General features: G+C 40.3%; 1 protein-coding gene across 1 annotated transcript in view; it reads right to left on the bottom strand.

Moving 5' to 3' along the window:
• LOC117269505 (stromelysin-3-like) overlaps positions 1 to 19,214 on the bottom strand; it is a 47,666-nt gene that overhangs the window by 10,596 nt on the left and 17,856 nt on the right. The window contains exons 3-6 of the mRNA XM_033646531.2: positions 18,056 to 18,199; positions 3,568 to 3,701; positions 2,530 to 2,744; positions 2,191 to 2,395 (exon numbers count right to left, since the gene is read on the bottom strand). Of these exons, the coding sequence (XP_033502422.1) occupies positions 2,191 to 2,395; positions 2,530 to 2,744; positions 3,568 to 3,701; positions 18,056 to 18,199 (698 nt within the window). The remainder of the gene's footprint in view (positions 1 to 2,190; positions 2,396 to 2,529; positions 2,745 to 3,567; positions 3,702 to 18,055; positions 18,200 to 19,214) is intronic.

Raw genomic sequence — 19,214 nt, 5'->3', positions numbered from 1 at the left:
AAAAAACATTCTACTGTAGCATTTAAAATGTCTTTTTTACCAAATTGTGTAGCTGCACTTTAACCTGTGTCTTGATCTGTATCAACACTGGATAATAAAATTAAAAAAAGTTTTATGGCATTCATTCTATTATTATGTATTCATTTCTCAATATTTTACAGTAGTTTTAGGAGTTGAGACATACAACAATTCATATCCCATCCATTTTTATTTTACGCGCTGGTATCGGAACGGTACTCGGTATCGGCAGATACCTAAGGTTCAGGGATCGGAATCGGTATCGGGAAAGAAAAAGTGGTATCGGTACATCTCTAGTAACATGCCCACAAAAATATCGCCTACAGGACGCGAACCATGGCAGAAAAATGGCTACATCCCCGCAAGACCAAACACCGCAAAAGTTAGTAAAGGACGTGTTGAAATCGGTTGAAAACTGCTACACAACCGGAGGTGGTAGGGCGGGACTTCAGCAGGTGGCTCGTTCCGCCCAATGAGAGGCTAATCTATGCAGCGAACTTCCGCCCACTCAGACTAGGACTGACCTGCCTGCAGCCCTTGAGCACGTGTTATATTAAATAATAGGGCACTCAGATAGCGTCAAAATATGTCCACACTAAAAGTACATTTTTTTCACACAGATAGGCTCAGATTGTTAGTATAATTATCCAACAACACAACGAAAGGAGAATTGAATTAATTTTTACTCAGTTTTGACCAACTAGATCTTGATGAGCCATTTGAATTTGATGACCGCCCGTATTTATTTGAACACGGAGTACACGAACGCAGAACTCTGAGAGAGAGGGAGCAGCAACAGGCAGAGGAACATGTCCGAATCCAGCTAAACGTAAAGTCAGACTTTCATTTCTCCTTTCTGTTAAGTCGTTGGACTAACAATCCGAGCCTATCTATGTGAAAAAAATGCACTTTAAGTGGATGTATTTTGACGTTGTTTGACGCTGTCTGAGTGCCCTATTATTTAATATAGCGGGCACTCATGGGCTGCAGGCAGGTCAGCCCTAGCTTTGTACTGGAGAAATGTCAAATATTGAACATCCTATCACTCATTTAGACAAAAGTAGATCGGAAAATAGGGCCCAGGTTGAAAAAAATGCAAAATCAAATTCCTCCTCCACAAAGTCGAAGTCTGGCAAAAAGTCAGCTATTATTCTATAAATCTTTCATAAAATAAATGAATGAACCTTTCAGGCTACTGTCCGGTTCTGCCTTGCAGCTGCTGCGGCTTGTTCTCGTGAAATTTCAGGCACAGTATGAGATCACTGCTTGTTCTCGCGATATTTCGGCCATGCTGTGGGAAGCAGAAGTAAACGGTAAACACACCGTAAGGTAAGACAACAACTCTGAAGACCACCTAAATGTGGAATGTTAGTATATAGGCTTTCCACATCGAGAGGCGATGGCCGCCCTTATTTATTTGAGCCAGAATACACTGACGAAGATCTTCGTGAAACTGAAGAACGGAGGAGGAGGAGAGAGAGAGAGGCACAACAGGTAATGTTAGAGGACGACAGAGGAGGAATGGCTGCTGGAAGGCTTTAGCTCTGGAGATTGGTGGTGTAACGTTACCTGTGAATGCTGTACCCCAATGCCCACAGAAGAGGAATACCTCTGTTGCAAGGAATGGGACCGGTTGCAGCCTTAGCTAAATGGTAAACAACAAACATGGCACCACACCGGTAAGGTAAGACAACATGTTTACATGTCGTTTTCTATATGTTCTCTGACATTTATCCTAACGATATAAGGCGGTCTTTGTGGAGAAAAAGCTTGTTTAGTGGACTAACTTTGCACTTGAAAGGATGCCTGTTCAATTACGTTTTAACAGGTCTGACGCTACGGCTGTATCTAGGCTAACGGCTAACATGCTAACTATTATTTCTATGTCACTAGTGACTTGAAACAAATTTAGGACGATAGAAGACGGGTTGAAATAAACCAAAATTTCCCTTTAAGCTTCACCAACTAAAACTTTCACTTCTACTTCTTTCAGCACTTTCATTTGATGTGCCATTTCAACCTCTTTCAGTATTTGTATTTTAAATGCCATTTGAAGTATAACTTCAGCTGATACAGTATTTCCACTATTTGAAATTTTTAAACTGCAGGTTATCAGCTGTGAGCACACAAACATCTTCAGAAAAAGAAGCTTGCTTCTGTAACATGACCAACCTTGGAAGAACCAGATGTTGCCGGACTTGTCTTCATATGCAGCATCGATATGGTCAGGAATGCCTTTCCAGTGGCGTGAAGCCAAGGCGGGATAGCCAGCTTGTAGCTGTCCATCACGGATACGCCAAACATATCGCGACTTAAAGAAGAACAGCTCTCCCCTGATCATGGACACGGCATCAAAGTTTGTCCTGCAGGCGTGTGGCTGGGGCACAACAACATACACAGCAGGGATATTTTTTGTCTGTGGACTAATATGCAGATTCAATCAAAGACTGGTGAAATCTTGAAATACAGTCCATGTGGCTTTGAGGTCTATCCCTAGTATTACTGTCTCACCTTTCCAATGTCAATCTCATTGGTCTCCGTCATGTCGGGCGGTGCGTGTCGAGGGGGGCCATACAGATACTGGATGCCCCTCTTGTCATCCTCACTGAGCTGCAGAGGGTAGGAGTCGCTGTAGAAAGGACACATCACAGCATCAGGCTCCAGGGAGTGCTGCAGGCCGAGGACATGGCCAAACTCATGAGCTGCCACTTGTGAGAGATCCGTGCCTAAACAGGACAGCAAAGGATAAAGGGATAATGACACTAAAATTAGTTGTTGAATCTGTTGAATGTTTCAACAAGACAACAAGGACACCTTAGCTCAAAGACAGACAGCGCAGGGACCATCTACAACAAATTTTATATAAAACTGAGCTGCACTTGAGATCATTCCCTAAATATTTTCATGTCTTCTTTCGTTTGCGCTTGCCTGTACCTGCTAAGCCAGCAGCAGTGGTAGCATGGCGAGGTGCATTAGCTTCACCCTTCAGAACATTTGCCAGTGGTTTCTGAGGTGGACGGCTTGTCAGAGTCTCTTGCTTGAAAAGTTACAAAACTATCCATTGTGACTCACAAGAATTTCCATACACATGGAATAATAATACAGTTAACTGGTCAATATGTGGAGAAAAAAAGATAGTGAGATAGCTGCATAGTGATTTAGCATTAGCTAGCTCACATTGTTGCACCAAGATTCATGGTTAACAGTTAGCCTTCCTTTAATGTTGTGTACTGTAAATTGAATAGGTTTTATGAATAGTTCTAGGTTTATCTTTGCTAAAAAAAAAATATGCCAGATTCATGTGTGTTTACAGACATAATTTAATTAAAAAAAAAATAAAAATGAAAAAATAAATTTAACTTAAAGTTAGTTATCAAGAGGAAATTTGGCAGCCCCCTGCAGTAACTGTGAGGACCCCCTAGGGTTCATCGACCCCCTGTTGAAGACCCAGGCTTCAGCAGAATCAAATTAGGAACACAGTTATAAAAACTTTTCAAACCAGGTTTTCTTCTTCATGAAAAATATTTCCATTTAACTCCAAGTACTCACCCACACTGTTGCCCACCGTCCAATGCTCATCATAGTCAAAGTGCACTTCGCCCTCTCGGTGTGTCCTGGGGAAAAAGGCGTGGGCGAGGATCCCTCCAGGACCATCAAATGGCAAGTTATCCCCATGCCAGTACCTACACAAGCACTTCTTTTATTCTACACAAGCAAACTTTGGACTATGGAATGCCATTTAAGTCAATATCAAATAAATACAATTACAATTATTACAATTACATGAATAAATCAATCAATATATGAAATAATTAAATTAATGTGGCTATTTAATAAATCCTGAAATAAACAAATGAGGCAACAAATATATAAATTCATGTGAATAAAAATAGATATGTAAATGAGTCAGTATATTTCAACAAATAAATAAATATGTTTTAGTTTTAAAAAATTAGGTTTTTAATGGCTGTAGATGCTTGTCTTGTTATATTTAAATCTGGGCTGGGGTGACAGAAATTAAGTTTTTTAGTTTTCTAAGTTAAAGGGCCCTCCCTTCTTGACTTGTTTCTTTTTTTTAATTAATTATATAAGATACAGTTCATAACATCCATTATGAAAGTAACTTGTATAACTAAAAAGGGCTTGGTAGCGTAGTTATGAAACTGTAATGTGGGTGCACACAGTGAAACAAAAAAAATGGCATGACATGGAAGTATTGTAAAGCAAATGCCAAAATGACTCATCTGAGCTGATAAAAATGTAGCTGGAGGCATGCTCTTAAAAAACCCTGCCAAACAAGTCCTGTATTGCATTCATTCATGTTTGCATTCTGCTCCAAGCTTGGCTGATACATCTGGTTTAGTTTTCCTGGGTCACTCTGACAAAATGATCCAAAAGATTCAAGTCTGGGTCAGATTACAGAGATCATCTGGAAAACACAAATCTCTGCCAACTTTGGGCCTATATTTACTCTTTTTTTCATTTTACATAATCCTCAAAACTGAGTCTACTTTTTCAAAACTCTTCACACAGCACAACAGCAGCAGTCATTGTGGACTAAAGTAATGAGAACATTTCACTGCTTTGACATAAAATGAATGTTATAACTACAGTGGCATGCAAAAGTTTGAGTACCCATGGTCAAAACTTTGTTTACTGTGAGTAGTTAAAGTATGAGTAGTAAAGTAGGAGATAAACTTATTTCCAAAAGGCAAAAAGTTAAAGACACATTTCTTCAATATTTTAAGCAAGAATATATATATATATATATGTATATTTTAATTTCAATCTTTTACAGTTTCAAAGTAACAAAAAAAGGAAAAGGGCCTGAAGCAAAAGTTTGGGCACCCTGCATGGTCAGTACTTAGTAGCGCCCCCTTTGGCAAGTATCACAGTTTTGTACACATTTTTGTAACCTGCTAAAAGTCTTTCAGTTCTTGTTTGGGTGAATTTCACCCATTCCTCTTTGCAAAGACGTCTAGTTCTGTGAGATTCTTAGACCGTTTTGCATGTACTGCTCTTTGGGAGTCTATCCACAGATTTTTAATGATATTTAGATCGTAGGACTGTGAGGGCCATGGCAAAACCTTCAGCTTGCTCCTCTTGAGGTAGTCCATTGTGGATTTGGAGGTGTGTTTAGAACCATTGTCCTGTTGTAGAAGCCATCCTCTCTTCATCTTTAGTTTTTTGTACAGGTGGTGTGACGTTTGCTTCCAGAATTTGCTGGAATTTAACTGAATCTTCCCTCAACCTGTGAAGTGTTCCCCATGCCACTGGCTGAAACACAAGCCCAAAGCATGATCGATCCACCCACATGTTTAACAGTTGGACGGGTGTTCATTTCATGAAATTCTGCACCCTTTTCTCGCCAAAAATATCTTTGCTCATTGCCTCCAAAAAGTTCTGTTTTAACCTAATCAGTCCACAGGACTTGTTTTCAAAAAGCATCAGGCTTGTTTAGATGTTCGTTTGTGAACTTCTGACGCTGAATTTTGTGGTGAGGACACAGGAAAGGTTTTCTTCTGATGACTCTTCCATGTCATATTTGTACAGGTGTCGCTACAGGGTTGAACAGTGCACCATCATTCCAGAGTCTGCTAAATCTTCCTGCAGGTCTTTTGTAGCCAAACAGGGGTTTGTTTTGCCTTTCTAACAATCCTACAAGCAGCACTCTCAGACTCTCTCCAGACCTCAACTCAGCCTCCACAGTTCCTGTTAACTGCTATTTCTTAATTACATTAGGAATTGAGGGTACGGCTACCTGAAAACACTTTGCTATCTTCTTAAAATCTTCTCCTGCTTTGTGGGCATCCGTTGCTTTCAAAGTGCTAGGCAGCTGTTTAGAGTTCTGCTGAGAACCAGATGTTGCCAGACTTGTCTTCATATGCAGCATCGATATGGTCAGGAATGCCTTTCCAGTGGCGTGAAGCCAAGATGGGATAGCCAGCTTGTAGCTGTCCATCAGGGACACGCCAAACATACTGCGACTTAAAGAGGACAGCTCTCCCCTGATCATGGACACTGCATCAAAGTTTGTCCTGCAGGCGTGAGGCTGGGGCACAACAACATACACAGCAGGGATATTTTTTTTTGTTTGTGGACTAATATGCAGATTCAATAAAAAAAAAAGGTGAAATCTTGAAATACAGTGGATGTGGCTTTGAGATCTATCTCTAGTATTACTGTCTCACCATTCCAATGTCAATCTCACTGGTCTCTGTCATGTCGGGCGGTGTGTACTGAGGGTATTTTTAAAGCTTTGAAATCTGCATTACCTGGCCTTTCCTAACAATGACTGTGAACAAGCTATAGCCCTAACAAGCTAATTAAGGTCTGAAACCCTGGTAAAAGTTGTCTGAGAGCTCAAATGTCCTGGGATGCCTAAACTTTTGCATGGTGCTCCTTTCCTTTTTTTTCCACTCTAAAATTGCAAAACACAAATTATACACTGATCTTAAAATGTTGAAAAGCATTTTTCATCTTTAACTTCATGCCTCTTGCGGATCAGTTAATCTTCTACTCACTCGGGGCGTCGGTGGTTTAGAGGATAGAGCAGGCGCCCCATCAATTTCAATCAATCAATTTTATTTATAAAGCCCAATATCACAAATCACAATTTGCCTCACAGGGCTTTACAGCATACGACATCCCTCTGTCCTTATGACCCTCACAACGGATAAGGAAAAACTCCCCAAAAAAACCCCTTTAACGGGGAAAAAAAACAGTAGAAACCTCAGGAAGAGCAACTGAGGAGGGATCCCTCTTCCAGGACGGACAGACGTGCAATAGATGTCGTACAGAACAGATCAGCATAATAAATTAACAGTAATCCGTATGACACAATGAGACAGAGGGAGAGAGAGAGAGAGAGAGAGAGAGAGAGAGAGAGAGAGAGAGAGAGACGCAGGTAATGACAGTAGCTTACAACAACATTATTGAAAGTATTAATATTATAGTTATAGTTCTGGCTACTGTGGTACAATATGTTGAAAGTATTTATTAATATCTGGCAGTATACATGTGTGACAATAGTCATATGTGTATAATAACAGTAGAAGTATGACTAATGACTAATGATGGCAGCAGCAGCAGGAGGCATCTGGCAGGACCATGGCAGCAGCACAACCACACACGTCACGCTGTCCAGGCACCGCTGCAATATGAGTTACAAGGCTGTTGCCGCAGCGGCCCGGGTTTGACTTCAGCCTGTGGCCCTCTGCTGCATGTCATTACCCCTCTCTCTCTCAAGGCAAAAATGCATTTGTGCACAAATATTCTTTGGTGTATTTGAAGAGAAGAGATGAGATGTTATGTAGATGAGAACTGGCCAAATTGACAAGACAGTTTTAACTAGGACAACGTATGTCTGTATCTGTAACTGTTGAGGCTGAATGATGTATTGAATTTATCAATGCTACACAATCTAACCAACCAAAAGGGGGCACCAAGAATGGGAGGGATGGACAGATGAATGGATGAACGGACCACCTGAAAACATAATGCCTCCTGCCACAGCTATCGCCAATGCAGAGGCATAAAAACAAAGATATTGGCCACGTTTCCCAGATTGCTCTTAGCGCTAAGAGCTTCTTAAGAATGCTCTTAAGCCTCCCGTGAAAGAAAAACACATTTCCCAGATCGCTCTTAGCTTAAGATCTTTCACTAAGGAGTTGTAAGATCGAGCTGACCCACTCTTAACAGTCTTCTCAGCGACCAAATGCTCACAGATCCAGCCACGTCAGGCAAATTAATATTACACTAAGCAAGGAGATGTTAAAACAGTGCGCACCGTATATATTTTGATCTATTTTATACTTAAGATTTATATTGTTTAGAATTAATTGGTGACAAAAAAGAACGAATTTCATTCTGCAGAAAAATTTCATTCTGAAGGAAAATAATACGAAAAATAAGTATGAGGAATAACAAGTGTGTTCCTGTATGTGGCACATACAGGAACATGTATCAGGCACATGTATCAGGCACACAAATAAAATGTATCATCATGACTATCATTTATCATAATTTGTCCGCACATATCCTACATCTGCATGCACATATCAACACACACACACACACACACACACACACACTACTCACAATCGGCATACACACTGTGCATTTTCACGTTGCACTGTCTAGGCTGACCAAACGTCCTCTTTTGCCCGGACATGTCCACTTTTCACGTTCTTTTTTTTTTTATATAAATTGATGATAATGTCCGGTTTTCCGTGTGTGTGTTTGTGTGTGTGTGTTAGAGTGCGGCACGGGCCGCATATTTCTGTCAAAACCCGACTGAACCCGACATTATTTAATTACTAAAGCACTGAGTTTGTGTCACACAGTTGTTATCATTACAGGCTATTTAACAGTCCGGGCGTGCGCTGTGGGTGCTCAGCGGAGAGGGAGACCTTTGAGACAGGAGCGGGAGGCGGGAGGTCCGACGCTTCCAGCGAGGGAAGAGGGAGAAATTAAACAAAATAAGATAAAATAGGAGACACCTGTCTCCCTCTTTTATTTTTTTTCAGCGTTTAATCAAGGCGGAGGCGGGTGGCTGGAAGTCCGAGACTTCCAGCGAGGGGAGCGGTAGAAGCCAATGTGTGTCTGTGTGTGTTATGTTCAGGTGTTGTCACATAAATAACAGTGCCCAAGCAATAAACAGGACAGACAATAGGATTTTATTTATTTTCACACTACATGTTCACTGAAAGCTGACCAAATCCGACCCGAGCCCGAATACAATTTATAGCTACATTTTTGACCAAACCCGACCCGACCTGTCGGGTACCATCAGGCTCGGATCGCCACACTCTAGTGTGTGTATGTGTCCCCTATTGGGGCCTATCTGAATTTCTGTCTTTGAGAGATATTATTTTGTAATATAACTGAATTTTCTATCGATACATATAAACTTTAAATAGGCTATAGGCCTATTTAAATTATAAGGCATCTTTGAGTAAACTGCGAGTATCATTTAAGTAGGCTATGTTGTGGCCAGGCCGAGTGTCCTCTTTTTTGGAAATCAAAATATGGTCACCCTACACCCCACACACTGCACGGCAGCACCTCATGCACGTTTTCTGGCTGTGTACGCCTCCACAGTCCCATCTTTTCCAGTTGCATGTCCCTCACACAGATCTGGTTGATCCGACACTATAAAAAATAAATAAAATTTGGTTCGCAAGTGCAGTAATCTTGCTAGAAACTACTGAACGACATATATGTAATAATTAGTAAATGTGTTCTGGGGGCTTGCCTGTCACAACATCAGAGGTCTGTTGTGATCTTGAGGGTGAAGCGGGGGGAGCCTCGAAGCCTTTTGCCACCCTCCGTCACTTATGTCCTGAAGCATCGCCAGAGCTTGTTCGGCAACGAACTCCCCTCACAGGTGACCTGCTGGGCAGTGGTAAGAGCTGATGTCGAATAGGAGATTTAATTACCTTAATCTTAATTTAGGATTCCTTAGATAAATATTTTGCACATCCCTGCGATCCCAATTTATCTTAACATGCTCTCTCACTATCGCCAAATTAAATAACTCACACGAATGTTACTTCTTGTTTAATCCATTGTACATAGTGTTGATTTTGTGTTATTTCATATTATCCTCATTCATTTATTCAGTTGTTACCCATTTAGCTTAAATAAATTTTCATCTATCGCCAAGTTGTTGTCTGTGGATATTTCTTTTGAGCAGGAATTAAGTTCACTGTATGGAGAATTCATAACCCAGATATTGAGATTGATTCATTAATGATAAGCGTGCTGACGAATTAATAATTGGTTTACAGAGTTATTAATTTGATTAGTCACTTCCCTCATTAGGAGGGTGGTGCCCCAAACTTTATTACGAGTGCAAACATTTTCAAAAAGGTATTTCTCCTACATAATTAAAAAAGAAAATATCTACGTAATTATGTCCAATATTCAAAAGTAGTTTTTATCTAACGAAAGATTCTGCTTCAGTCCATATTTGTTGGCGTGTAGTCTTTGAAAATCAACATTTTCGCTGAGGTTAAAAAAAATCCTCGTCTTTCGCACATTCTGTAAAAGGAGTGGGGTGGTCTAACAGCAATCTAAAAGCATCATAAATTAGCCTAAATTAGCAGACATAAATTAGCCTACATTAGCAGACATATTTCATGTCCTGAAGCATCGCCAGAGCTTGTTCGACATTCATCCATTTTCTCCGGTTCATAATTAGGCTACACGATTCAAATCCCTCTCCTTTCCTCTTTTCTGTCTGTCTGTTTTTTTCTGTCTGTCTGTCAAAACTAGCTTGCATTTCGCACGTTTTGGGGGGCGTGGCAACGGTTACAGTAGCCTATACAGCAGCTACAGTATAGAGCGGTTACAGTATACAGCAGTTTCTGTGGGGGGTAAAAATGACCCCTTGGCGGTTCTAGTGTTAATAAATAGTAATAGACATTTTACAATCTTTAAAATCACAAATCTTGTGAACTATCGCTTCCATGAATCGGTTTAGACAGACAGCAACAGATCAATGAGGTGAAGCTGTGCTGCGTGCGGCAGGCAGAGCGTGTGCAGAGCGTTATACAGTCCCAACGTCAAAATAATAATTGTAGAGGAACAGCCTCTTTGGACTTCCCTTGAACCAGTATTATCAATGAATGGACCCACGAGACCACCGGGGGTCAGATGCTTAGGACTCACCCCTGTATTACCCCCGACTGGACAAAAACTTCTTTCAGCTATCCTTAGGCCGAAAGGAGGTAAAAAGTCACTTGGGATCCCTCAAGTTTTGGATGCCATCTTAAAGTATCCATCCTTGGGGCAGAACGCGGTAATGAACGACCCACTAGTTGTCGTGAGACATTGCTTCTTTTCACGGCCACATCCTGCCCATTCGCATTGCCCCGGGGAAATCACGCCCTCCACTCTCTTACCAAATGTTTCTGTGTGACAAAATTTAAACGTCTGTTGGAAGTGAGATTATACATTTTATCCATATTATATATTTGGAGTTAAAATATAGTTGGGTTTTTAATCAACTTGTTTTCATGAATATGTGCTTCCTCATTGTTTTTCATTATATGTTGCAACTATAGGTTAGTCTAGAGTGTGTGTATTTGAATTAGACTATACTGTATTTTGCTGATACACGTGGTATAATAATTGTATTCATTTTAATTGGATGTTAAGAACTGATTTTGACCATAATGAGAAGAGTATGTGCCTATCGCGCGTAACATGTCAAAGTATACGATCTCGTATAATAAAAAGCATTAAGTTTCGTTTGAAATAAAGTAGTGGGTCTGTTTTACAACTAAGAAGAAAAACATGTGCGCTCTGGTGCGTTCTCTCTCTTCTATTTCCGCTCTCTTGTTCTTTTGTACTCTTGTACTCTTTGTTCTTTTTTTTCTTTTTGACTATTCTCTCTTCTTATTTCTTCTTTTTCGTATCTAAGCCTCTCTTGTATTTATGTTTTAGGTACGCTTTTATATTCTCACCATCAGAGTTATTTTAAACTTTTAAGTTTTGCTTGTCCAGTTTTCTTTTATCTCCAGTGTTCTCAGCATTTTTATGCGTGTTAATAATAACTTTGATAACAATACTGAACGACCAATGATATTGTTTTCACCAATATTATAAGCGAGTAATTATAACAAAGTAGACAAGTGCCCTTTTCGACCTGACTCTTCACCCAAAGATTCATCAGACCCAGCGGCTGCCAGCCACTTGCCACAGTGGTTCTTGTGCCAAACCCAAAGGCTTTCTGCAGCGTAAGGCAACCAACGTTGGGGTACCCACAGGACTTCACAGGCTCAACCGCTCCCCCCACCACAGTGAGCCAGCCGGTTTCATTCTGCTGAAAAGTCTGGGAGTTGCAAAGTGAATGCTCGGGGACCCCAGGAGAAACATCTGCATGATTCCCTGCTAAGTATGGAGGCAACGAACTCCCCTCACAGGTGACCTGCTGGGCAGTGGTAAGAGCTGATGTCAAATAGGAGATTTAATTATCTTAATCTTAATTTAGGATTCCTTAGATAAATATTTTGCACATCTCTGCGATCCCAATTTATCTTAACATGCTCTCTCACTATCGCCAAATTAAATAACTCACACGAATGTTACTTCTTGTTTAATCCATTGTACATAGTGTTGATTTTGTGTTATTTCATATTATCCTCATTCATTTATTCAGTTGTTACCCATTTAGCTTAAATAAATTTTCATCTATCGCCAAGTTGTTGTCTGTGGATATTTCTTTTGAGCAGGAATTAAGTTCACTGTATGGAGAATTCATAACCCAGATATTGAGATTGATTCATTAATGATAAGCGTGCTGACGAATTAATAATTGGTTTACAGAGTTATTAATTTGATTAGTCACTTCCCTCATTAGGAGGGTGGTGCCCCAAACTTTATTACGAGTGCAAACATTTTCAAAAAGGTATTTCTCCTACATAATTAAAAAAGAAAATATCTACGTAATTATGTCCAATATTCAAAAGTAGTTTTTATCTAACGAAAGATTCTGCTTCAGTCCATATTTGTTGGCGTGTAGTCTTTGAAAATCAACATTTTCGCTGAGGTTAAAAAAAATCCTCGTCTTTCGCACATTCTGTAAAAGGAGTGGGGTGGTCTAACAGCAATCTAAAAGCATCATAAATTAGCCTAAATTAGCAGACATAAATTAGCCTACATTAGCAGACATATTTCATGTCCTGAAGCATCGCCAGAGCTTGTTCGACATTCATCCATTTTCTCCGGTTCATAATTAGGCTACACGATTCAAATCCCTCTCCTTTCCTCTTTTCTGTCTGTCTGTTTTTTTCTGTCTGTCTGTCAAAACTAGCTTGCATTTCGCACGTTTTGGGGGGCGTGGCAACGGTTACAGTAGCCTATACAGCAGCTACAGTATAGAGCGGTTACAGTATACAGCAGTTTCTGTGGGGGGTAAAAATGACCCCTTGGCGGTTCTAGTGTTAATAAATAGTAATAGACATTTTACAATCTTTAAAATCACAAATCTTGTGAACTATCGCTTCCATGAATCGGTTTAGACAGACAGCAACAGATCAATGAGGTGAAGCTGTGCTGCGTGCGGCAGGCAGAGCGTGTGCAGAGCGTTATACAGTCCCAACGTCAAAATAATAATTGTAGAGGAACAGCCTCTTTGGACTTCCCTTGAACCAGTATTATCAATGAATGGACCCACGAGACCACCGGGGGTCAGATGCTTAGGACTCACCCCTGTATTACCCCCGACTGGACAAAAACTTCTTTCAGCTATCCTTAGGCCGAAAGGAGGTAAAAAGTCACTTGGGATCCCTCAAGTTTTGGATGCCATCTTAAAGTATCCATCCTTGGGGCAGAACGCGGTAATGAACGACCCACTAGTTGTCGTGAGACATTGCTTCTTTTCACGGCCACATCCTGCCCATTCGCATTGCCCCGGGGAAATCACGCCCTCCACTCTCTTACCAAATGTTTCTGTGTGACAAAATTTAAACGTCTGTTGGAAGTGAGATTATACATTTTATCCATATTATATATTTGGAGTTAAAATATAGTTGGGTTTTTAATCAACTTGTTTTCATGAATATGTGCTTCCTCATTGTTTTTCATTATATGTTGCAACTATAGGTTAGTCTAGAGTGTGTGTATTTGAATTAGACTATACTGTATTTTGCTGATACACGTGGTATAATAATTGTATTCATTTTAATTGGATGTTAAGAACTGATTTTGACCATAATGAGAAGAGTATGTGCCTATCGCGCGTAACATGTCAAAGTATACGATCTCGTATAATAAAAAGCATTAAGTTTCGTTTGAAATAAAGTAGTGGGTCTGTTTTACAACTAAGAAGAAAAACATGTGCGCTCTGGTGCGTTCTCTCTCTTCTATTTCCGCTCTCTTGTTCTTTTGTACTCTTGTACTCTTTGTTCTTTTTTTTCTTTTTGACTATTCTCTCTTCTTATTTCTTCTTTTTCGTATCTAAGCCTCTCTTGTATTTATGTTTTAGGTACGCTTTTATATTCTCACCATCAGAGTTATTTTAAACTTTTAAGTTTTGCTTGTCCAGTTTTCTTTTATCTCCAGTGTTCTCAGCATTTTTATGCGTGTTAATAATAACTTTGATAACAATACTGAACGACCAATGATATTGTTTTCACCAATATTATAAGCGAGTAATTATAACAAAGTAGACAAGTGCCCTTTTCGACCTGACTCTTCACCCAAAGATTCATCAGACCCAGCGGCTGCCAGCCACTTGCCACAGTGGTTCTTGTGCCAAACCCAAAGGCTTTCTGCAGCGTAAGGCAACCAACGTTGGGGTACCCACAGGACTTCACAGGCTCAACCGCTCCCCCCACCACAGTGAGCCAGCCGGTTTCATTCTGCTGAAAAGTCTGGGAGTTGCAAAGTGAATGCTCGGGGACCCCAGGAGAAACATCTGCATGATTCCCTGCTAAGTATGGAGGCAACGAACTCCCCTCACAGGTGACCTGCTGGGCAGTGGTAAGAGCTGATGTCAAATAGGAGATTTAATTATCTTAATCTTAATTTAGGATTCCTTAGATAAATATTTTGCACATCTCTGCGATCCCAATTTATCTTAACATGCTCTCTCACTATCGCCAAATTAAATAACTCACACGAATGTTACTTCTTGTTTAATCCATTGTACATAGTGTTGATTTTGTGTTATTTCATATTATCCTCATTCATTTATTCAGTTGTTACCCATTTAGCTTAAATAAATTTTCATCTATCGCCAAGTTGTTGTCTGTGGATATTTCTTTTGAGCAGGAATTAAGATCACTGTATGGAGAATTCATAACCCAGATATTGAGATTGATTCATTAATGATAAGCGTGCTGACGAATTAATAATTGGTTTACGGAGTTATTAATTTGATTAGTCACTTCCCTCATTAGGAGGGTGGTGCCCCAAACTTTATTACGAGTGCAAACATTTTCAAAAAGGTATTTCTCCTACATAATTAAAAAAGAAAATATCTACGTAATTATGTCCAATATTCAAAAGCAGTTTTTATCTAACGAAAGATTCTGCTTCAGTCCATATTTGTTGGCGTGTAGTCTTTGAAAATCAACATTTTTGCTGGGGTTAAAAAAAATCTTCGTCTTTCGCACATTCCGTAAAAGGAGTGGGGTGGTCTAACAGCAATGTAAAAGCATCATAAATTAGCCTACATTTATATAGTCATAATAATGGTATTATATATATATATATATATACATATATATATATACAGTACAGGCCAAAAGTTTGGACACACCTTCTCATTCAATGCGTTTTCTTTATTTTCATGACTATTTACATTGTAGATTCTCACTGAAGGCATCAAAACTATGAATGAACACATGTGGAGTTATGTACTTAACAAAAAAAGGTGAAATAACTGAAAACATGTTTTATATTCTAGTTTCTTCAAAATAGCCACCCTTTGCTCTGATTACTGCTTTGCACACTCTTGGCATTCTCTCCATGAGCTTCAAGAGGTAGTCACCTGAAATGGTTTCCACTTCACAGGTGTGCCTTATCAGGGTTAATTAGTGGAATTTCTTGCTTTATCAATGGGGTTGGGACCATCAGTTGTGTTGTGCAGAAGTCAGGTTAATACACAGCCGACAGCCCTATTGGACAACTGTTAAAATTCATATTATGGCAAGAACCAATCAGCTAACTAAAGAAAAACGAGTGGCCATCATTACTTTAAGAAATGAAGGTCAGTCAGTCCGGAAAATTGCAAAAACTTTAAATGTGTCCCCAAGTGGAGTCGCAAAAACCATCAAGCGCTACAACGAAACTGGCACACATGAGGACCGACCCAGGAAAGGAAGACCAAGAGTCACCTCTGCTTCTGAGGATAAGTTCATCCGAGTCACCAGCCTCAGAAATGGCAAGTTAACAGCAGCTCAGATCAGAGACCAGATGAATGCCACACAGAGTTCTAGCAGCAGACCCATCTCTAGAACAACTGTTAAGAGGAGACTGCGCCAATCAGGCCTTCATGGTCAAATAGCTGCTAGGAAACCACTGCTAAGGAGAGGCAACAAGCAGAAGAGATTTGTTTGGGCCAAGAAACACAAGGAATGGACATTAGACCAGTGGAAATCTGTGCTTTGGTCTGATGAGTCCAAATTTGAGATCTTTGGTTCCAAGCGCCGTGTCTTTGTGAGACGCAGAAAAGGTGAACGCATGGATTCCACATGCCTGGTTCCCACTGTGAAGCATGGAGGAGGAGGTGTGATGGTGTGGGGGTGTTTTGCTGGTGACACTGTTGGGGATTTATTCAAAATTGAAGGCACACTGAACCAGCATGGCTACCACAGCATCCTGCAGCGACATGCCATCCCATCCGGTTTGCGTTTAGTTGGACGATCATTTATTTTTCAACAGGACAATGACCCCAAACACACCTCCAGGCTGTGTAAGGGCTATTTGACCAAGAAGGAGAGTGATGGAGTGCTGCGGCAGATGACCTGGCCTCCACAGTCACTGGACCTGAACCCAATCGAGATGGTTTGGGGTGAGCTGGACCGCAGAGTGAAGGCAAAGGGGCCAACAAGTGCTAAACACCTCCGGGAACTCCTTCAAGACTGTTGGAAAACCATTTCAGGTGACTACCTCTTGAAGCTCATGGAGAGAATGCCAAGAGTGTGCAAAGCAGTAATCAGAGCAAAGGGTGGCTATTTTGAAGAAACTAGAATATAAAACATGTTTTCAGTTATTTCACCTTTTTTTGTTAAGTACATAACTCCACATGTGTTCATTCATAGTTTTGATGCCTTCAGTGAGAATCTACAATGTAAATAGTCATGAAAATAAAGAAAACGCATTGAATGAGAAGGTGTGTCCAAACTTTTGGCCTGTACTGTATATATATGCATACACTATATTACTATATTTATTACTGTATGACATTATTATCATTACCACTGCAGATAACGTTCAGTTCGTTCAGTTCCCAGCCATATCACTTTAATTTTCATGCAGTTCTTTTGAATAACAAAACGCTGACGCATTATATTTATGACCTATGATATGGTAGCCTGATAATCATTAAATATGCTCTGTGTGGGAAGCTCTCTCAGTAATAAGAGGCACAGTAAACCGCTTCAGCTTCCACACTCACTACTCCTCCTGGTGGATAGACAGACCATTGCAACTGGTTTCTACAAATAAAACTTAGGGGCGTTACCAGCCGGCCCCATATACTCAATGTCGTCGTGGGGATCTCATTAGAGCTACAAGCCCGGCAAGGTGATGACAGGACCTGTCACAGGTCGGTCAGGGCTCTACCACGGGCCAAACAGAAATCTGAAGTGGCTGCATCTGTACATACATACAGACCTTGTTTATTGCAGAAACCACAGCCGTTTCTAATTGGGCGTCTGAAACAACACTTCTCCTCCAAAGGTTGTGCTCCATGCAGAATCTCCTGACGCTCATTATGGAACACTGTGTGGCCCCTACACGCTGCAAAATGTCACTGATTTCTGCCTGTCTTGCCACTCTCAAACAGTTCACAGATGAGGTCCACATGAGGCTGGAGTGCGGCCATAGGCTACAAGTAGTTGATAATGGAGCGCTCCTCTGCGGAGTTCAAAAGTTCCTCCCCAGATCTCCCAGCATTCCCTGAATTTATCCAAATATCACAATAACAAAACCGAGAAATTAAAAACTTCATTTTCACGTTCTTCTGTTTTAATTTTAAAACAAAACGTTGAAAACGCAACCTTTCTCTTACAGTGATGTTAATTATAGGCATTGTCCCTGCTGAAACAAATACATATTAGAAATATGACCCTTTTTAAAATTCTAATACTAAATTCCCTTTATTCTACATTTTCTCTGATGTAACTTGTCTTGCAACACCAGTCTTTTTCTGTACATATCATAAATAAAGAGACTGTTGCGGATTTTACGTGTTAATTGCTACTGGTGATATAAAATATATTATTTTTTAATTTAAGGTAATGTCAGGTGGTCCCCATTTATAACCTGTGTGTTGTGTTTCTTGCTGGTGGACCTCTCTTACCTGCTGAAGTCAATAATGATGTCAGCTTTCTCAGTGGTGACCTCTCTGAACGTCAGAGGAGTCACTGCACTCCATACACCGAATGCCTCCAGGAAGACACGCCTCACTTTGCCCTCACTCATCTGCCAGGGGAAACGCACAATCCTTGGACACACATACACATACAAAGACACACACACACACACCAATGTGCTGTATTAGGAGCACTCATAAATATACATATTGTATCTTAAGACCTTAAACAGCAGATGTATAAAAAAACATCTTAAAAGGCCAGAACATCTGTTGTAGTATCTAGAACATCTTTATTGCAAGACCAACGGGTTTCGGCGACGCGTTAAAGCTTTGACCTGTTCTTTGTCATGAGTATTTTCACACAAATCGTGAATATTACACGACAAAATACCTGTTTTCACCAAATTAGGTCAATTTTTCTGAGCTTTCGCACCGCAAATAAAGGCATCAACCAAAATCACGCTGTGCAGAGCAGACATCACCTCACAACATCTCGACAATGGCAGACCTGTTGATGGTTTATCTTCTTAAACTGCAAATTTTATTTCTCCTTTCAACACTGACAAATGGAGTGCTTATCAGATCCATTCCCTCTGTTCTTACCTTTCACAACAAAAGCCCTAAACATATACATTGCATAACTGTTTACCAGAGGTAACACTAATTCACTCAGTGCATATAGCTCGGGGGAAACTCAGTAAAATAGCTTACAGTAGCTTGGGCTACACAAAATTTTAGTTCAAATATACTGCCAGACGCTGCCCTGGGTCATTCTGAAGAATCAGCGGGCATCAATCTATTTGAATATTTTGCCGAACAAGTCTTGCAACTCTCGCAGTTTTGCCATTGTAATGAAAAAACAAAGACTGACAAGGTGTCTACGTATTCTCTTCCTCTTTTCAACAGCTCTTATAACTATGACAACCACACACTAAAAGTCAGCCGTTAACAGGGTCACTCATTAAACTGAAACATCAACGCCTTCGGCTTTAAGTCACCAGCTAACAGGGTCACTCAATAATCTGAAACATCAACGCCTTCGGCTTTAAGTCGCCAGCTAACAGGGTCACTCAATAATCTGAAACATCTACGCCTTCGGCTTTTAGTCACCAGCTAACAGGGTCACTCAATAAACCAATACATC

The sequence above is a fragment of the Epinephelus lanceolatus genome, chromosome 19 (assembly GCF_041903045.1).
Source record: "Epinephelus lanceolatus isolate andai-2023 chromosome 19, ASM4190304v1, whole genome shotgun sequence".
Lineage (NCBI taxonomy): Eukaryota > Metazoa > Chordata > Actinopteri > Perciformes > Serranidae > Epinephelus > Epinephelus lanceolatus.
This window is presented reverse-complemented; position numbering and strand designations above follow the sequence as displayed.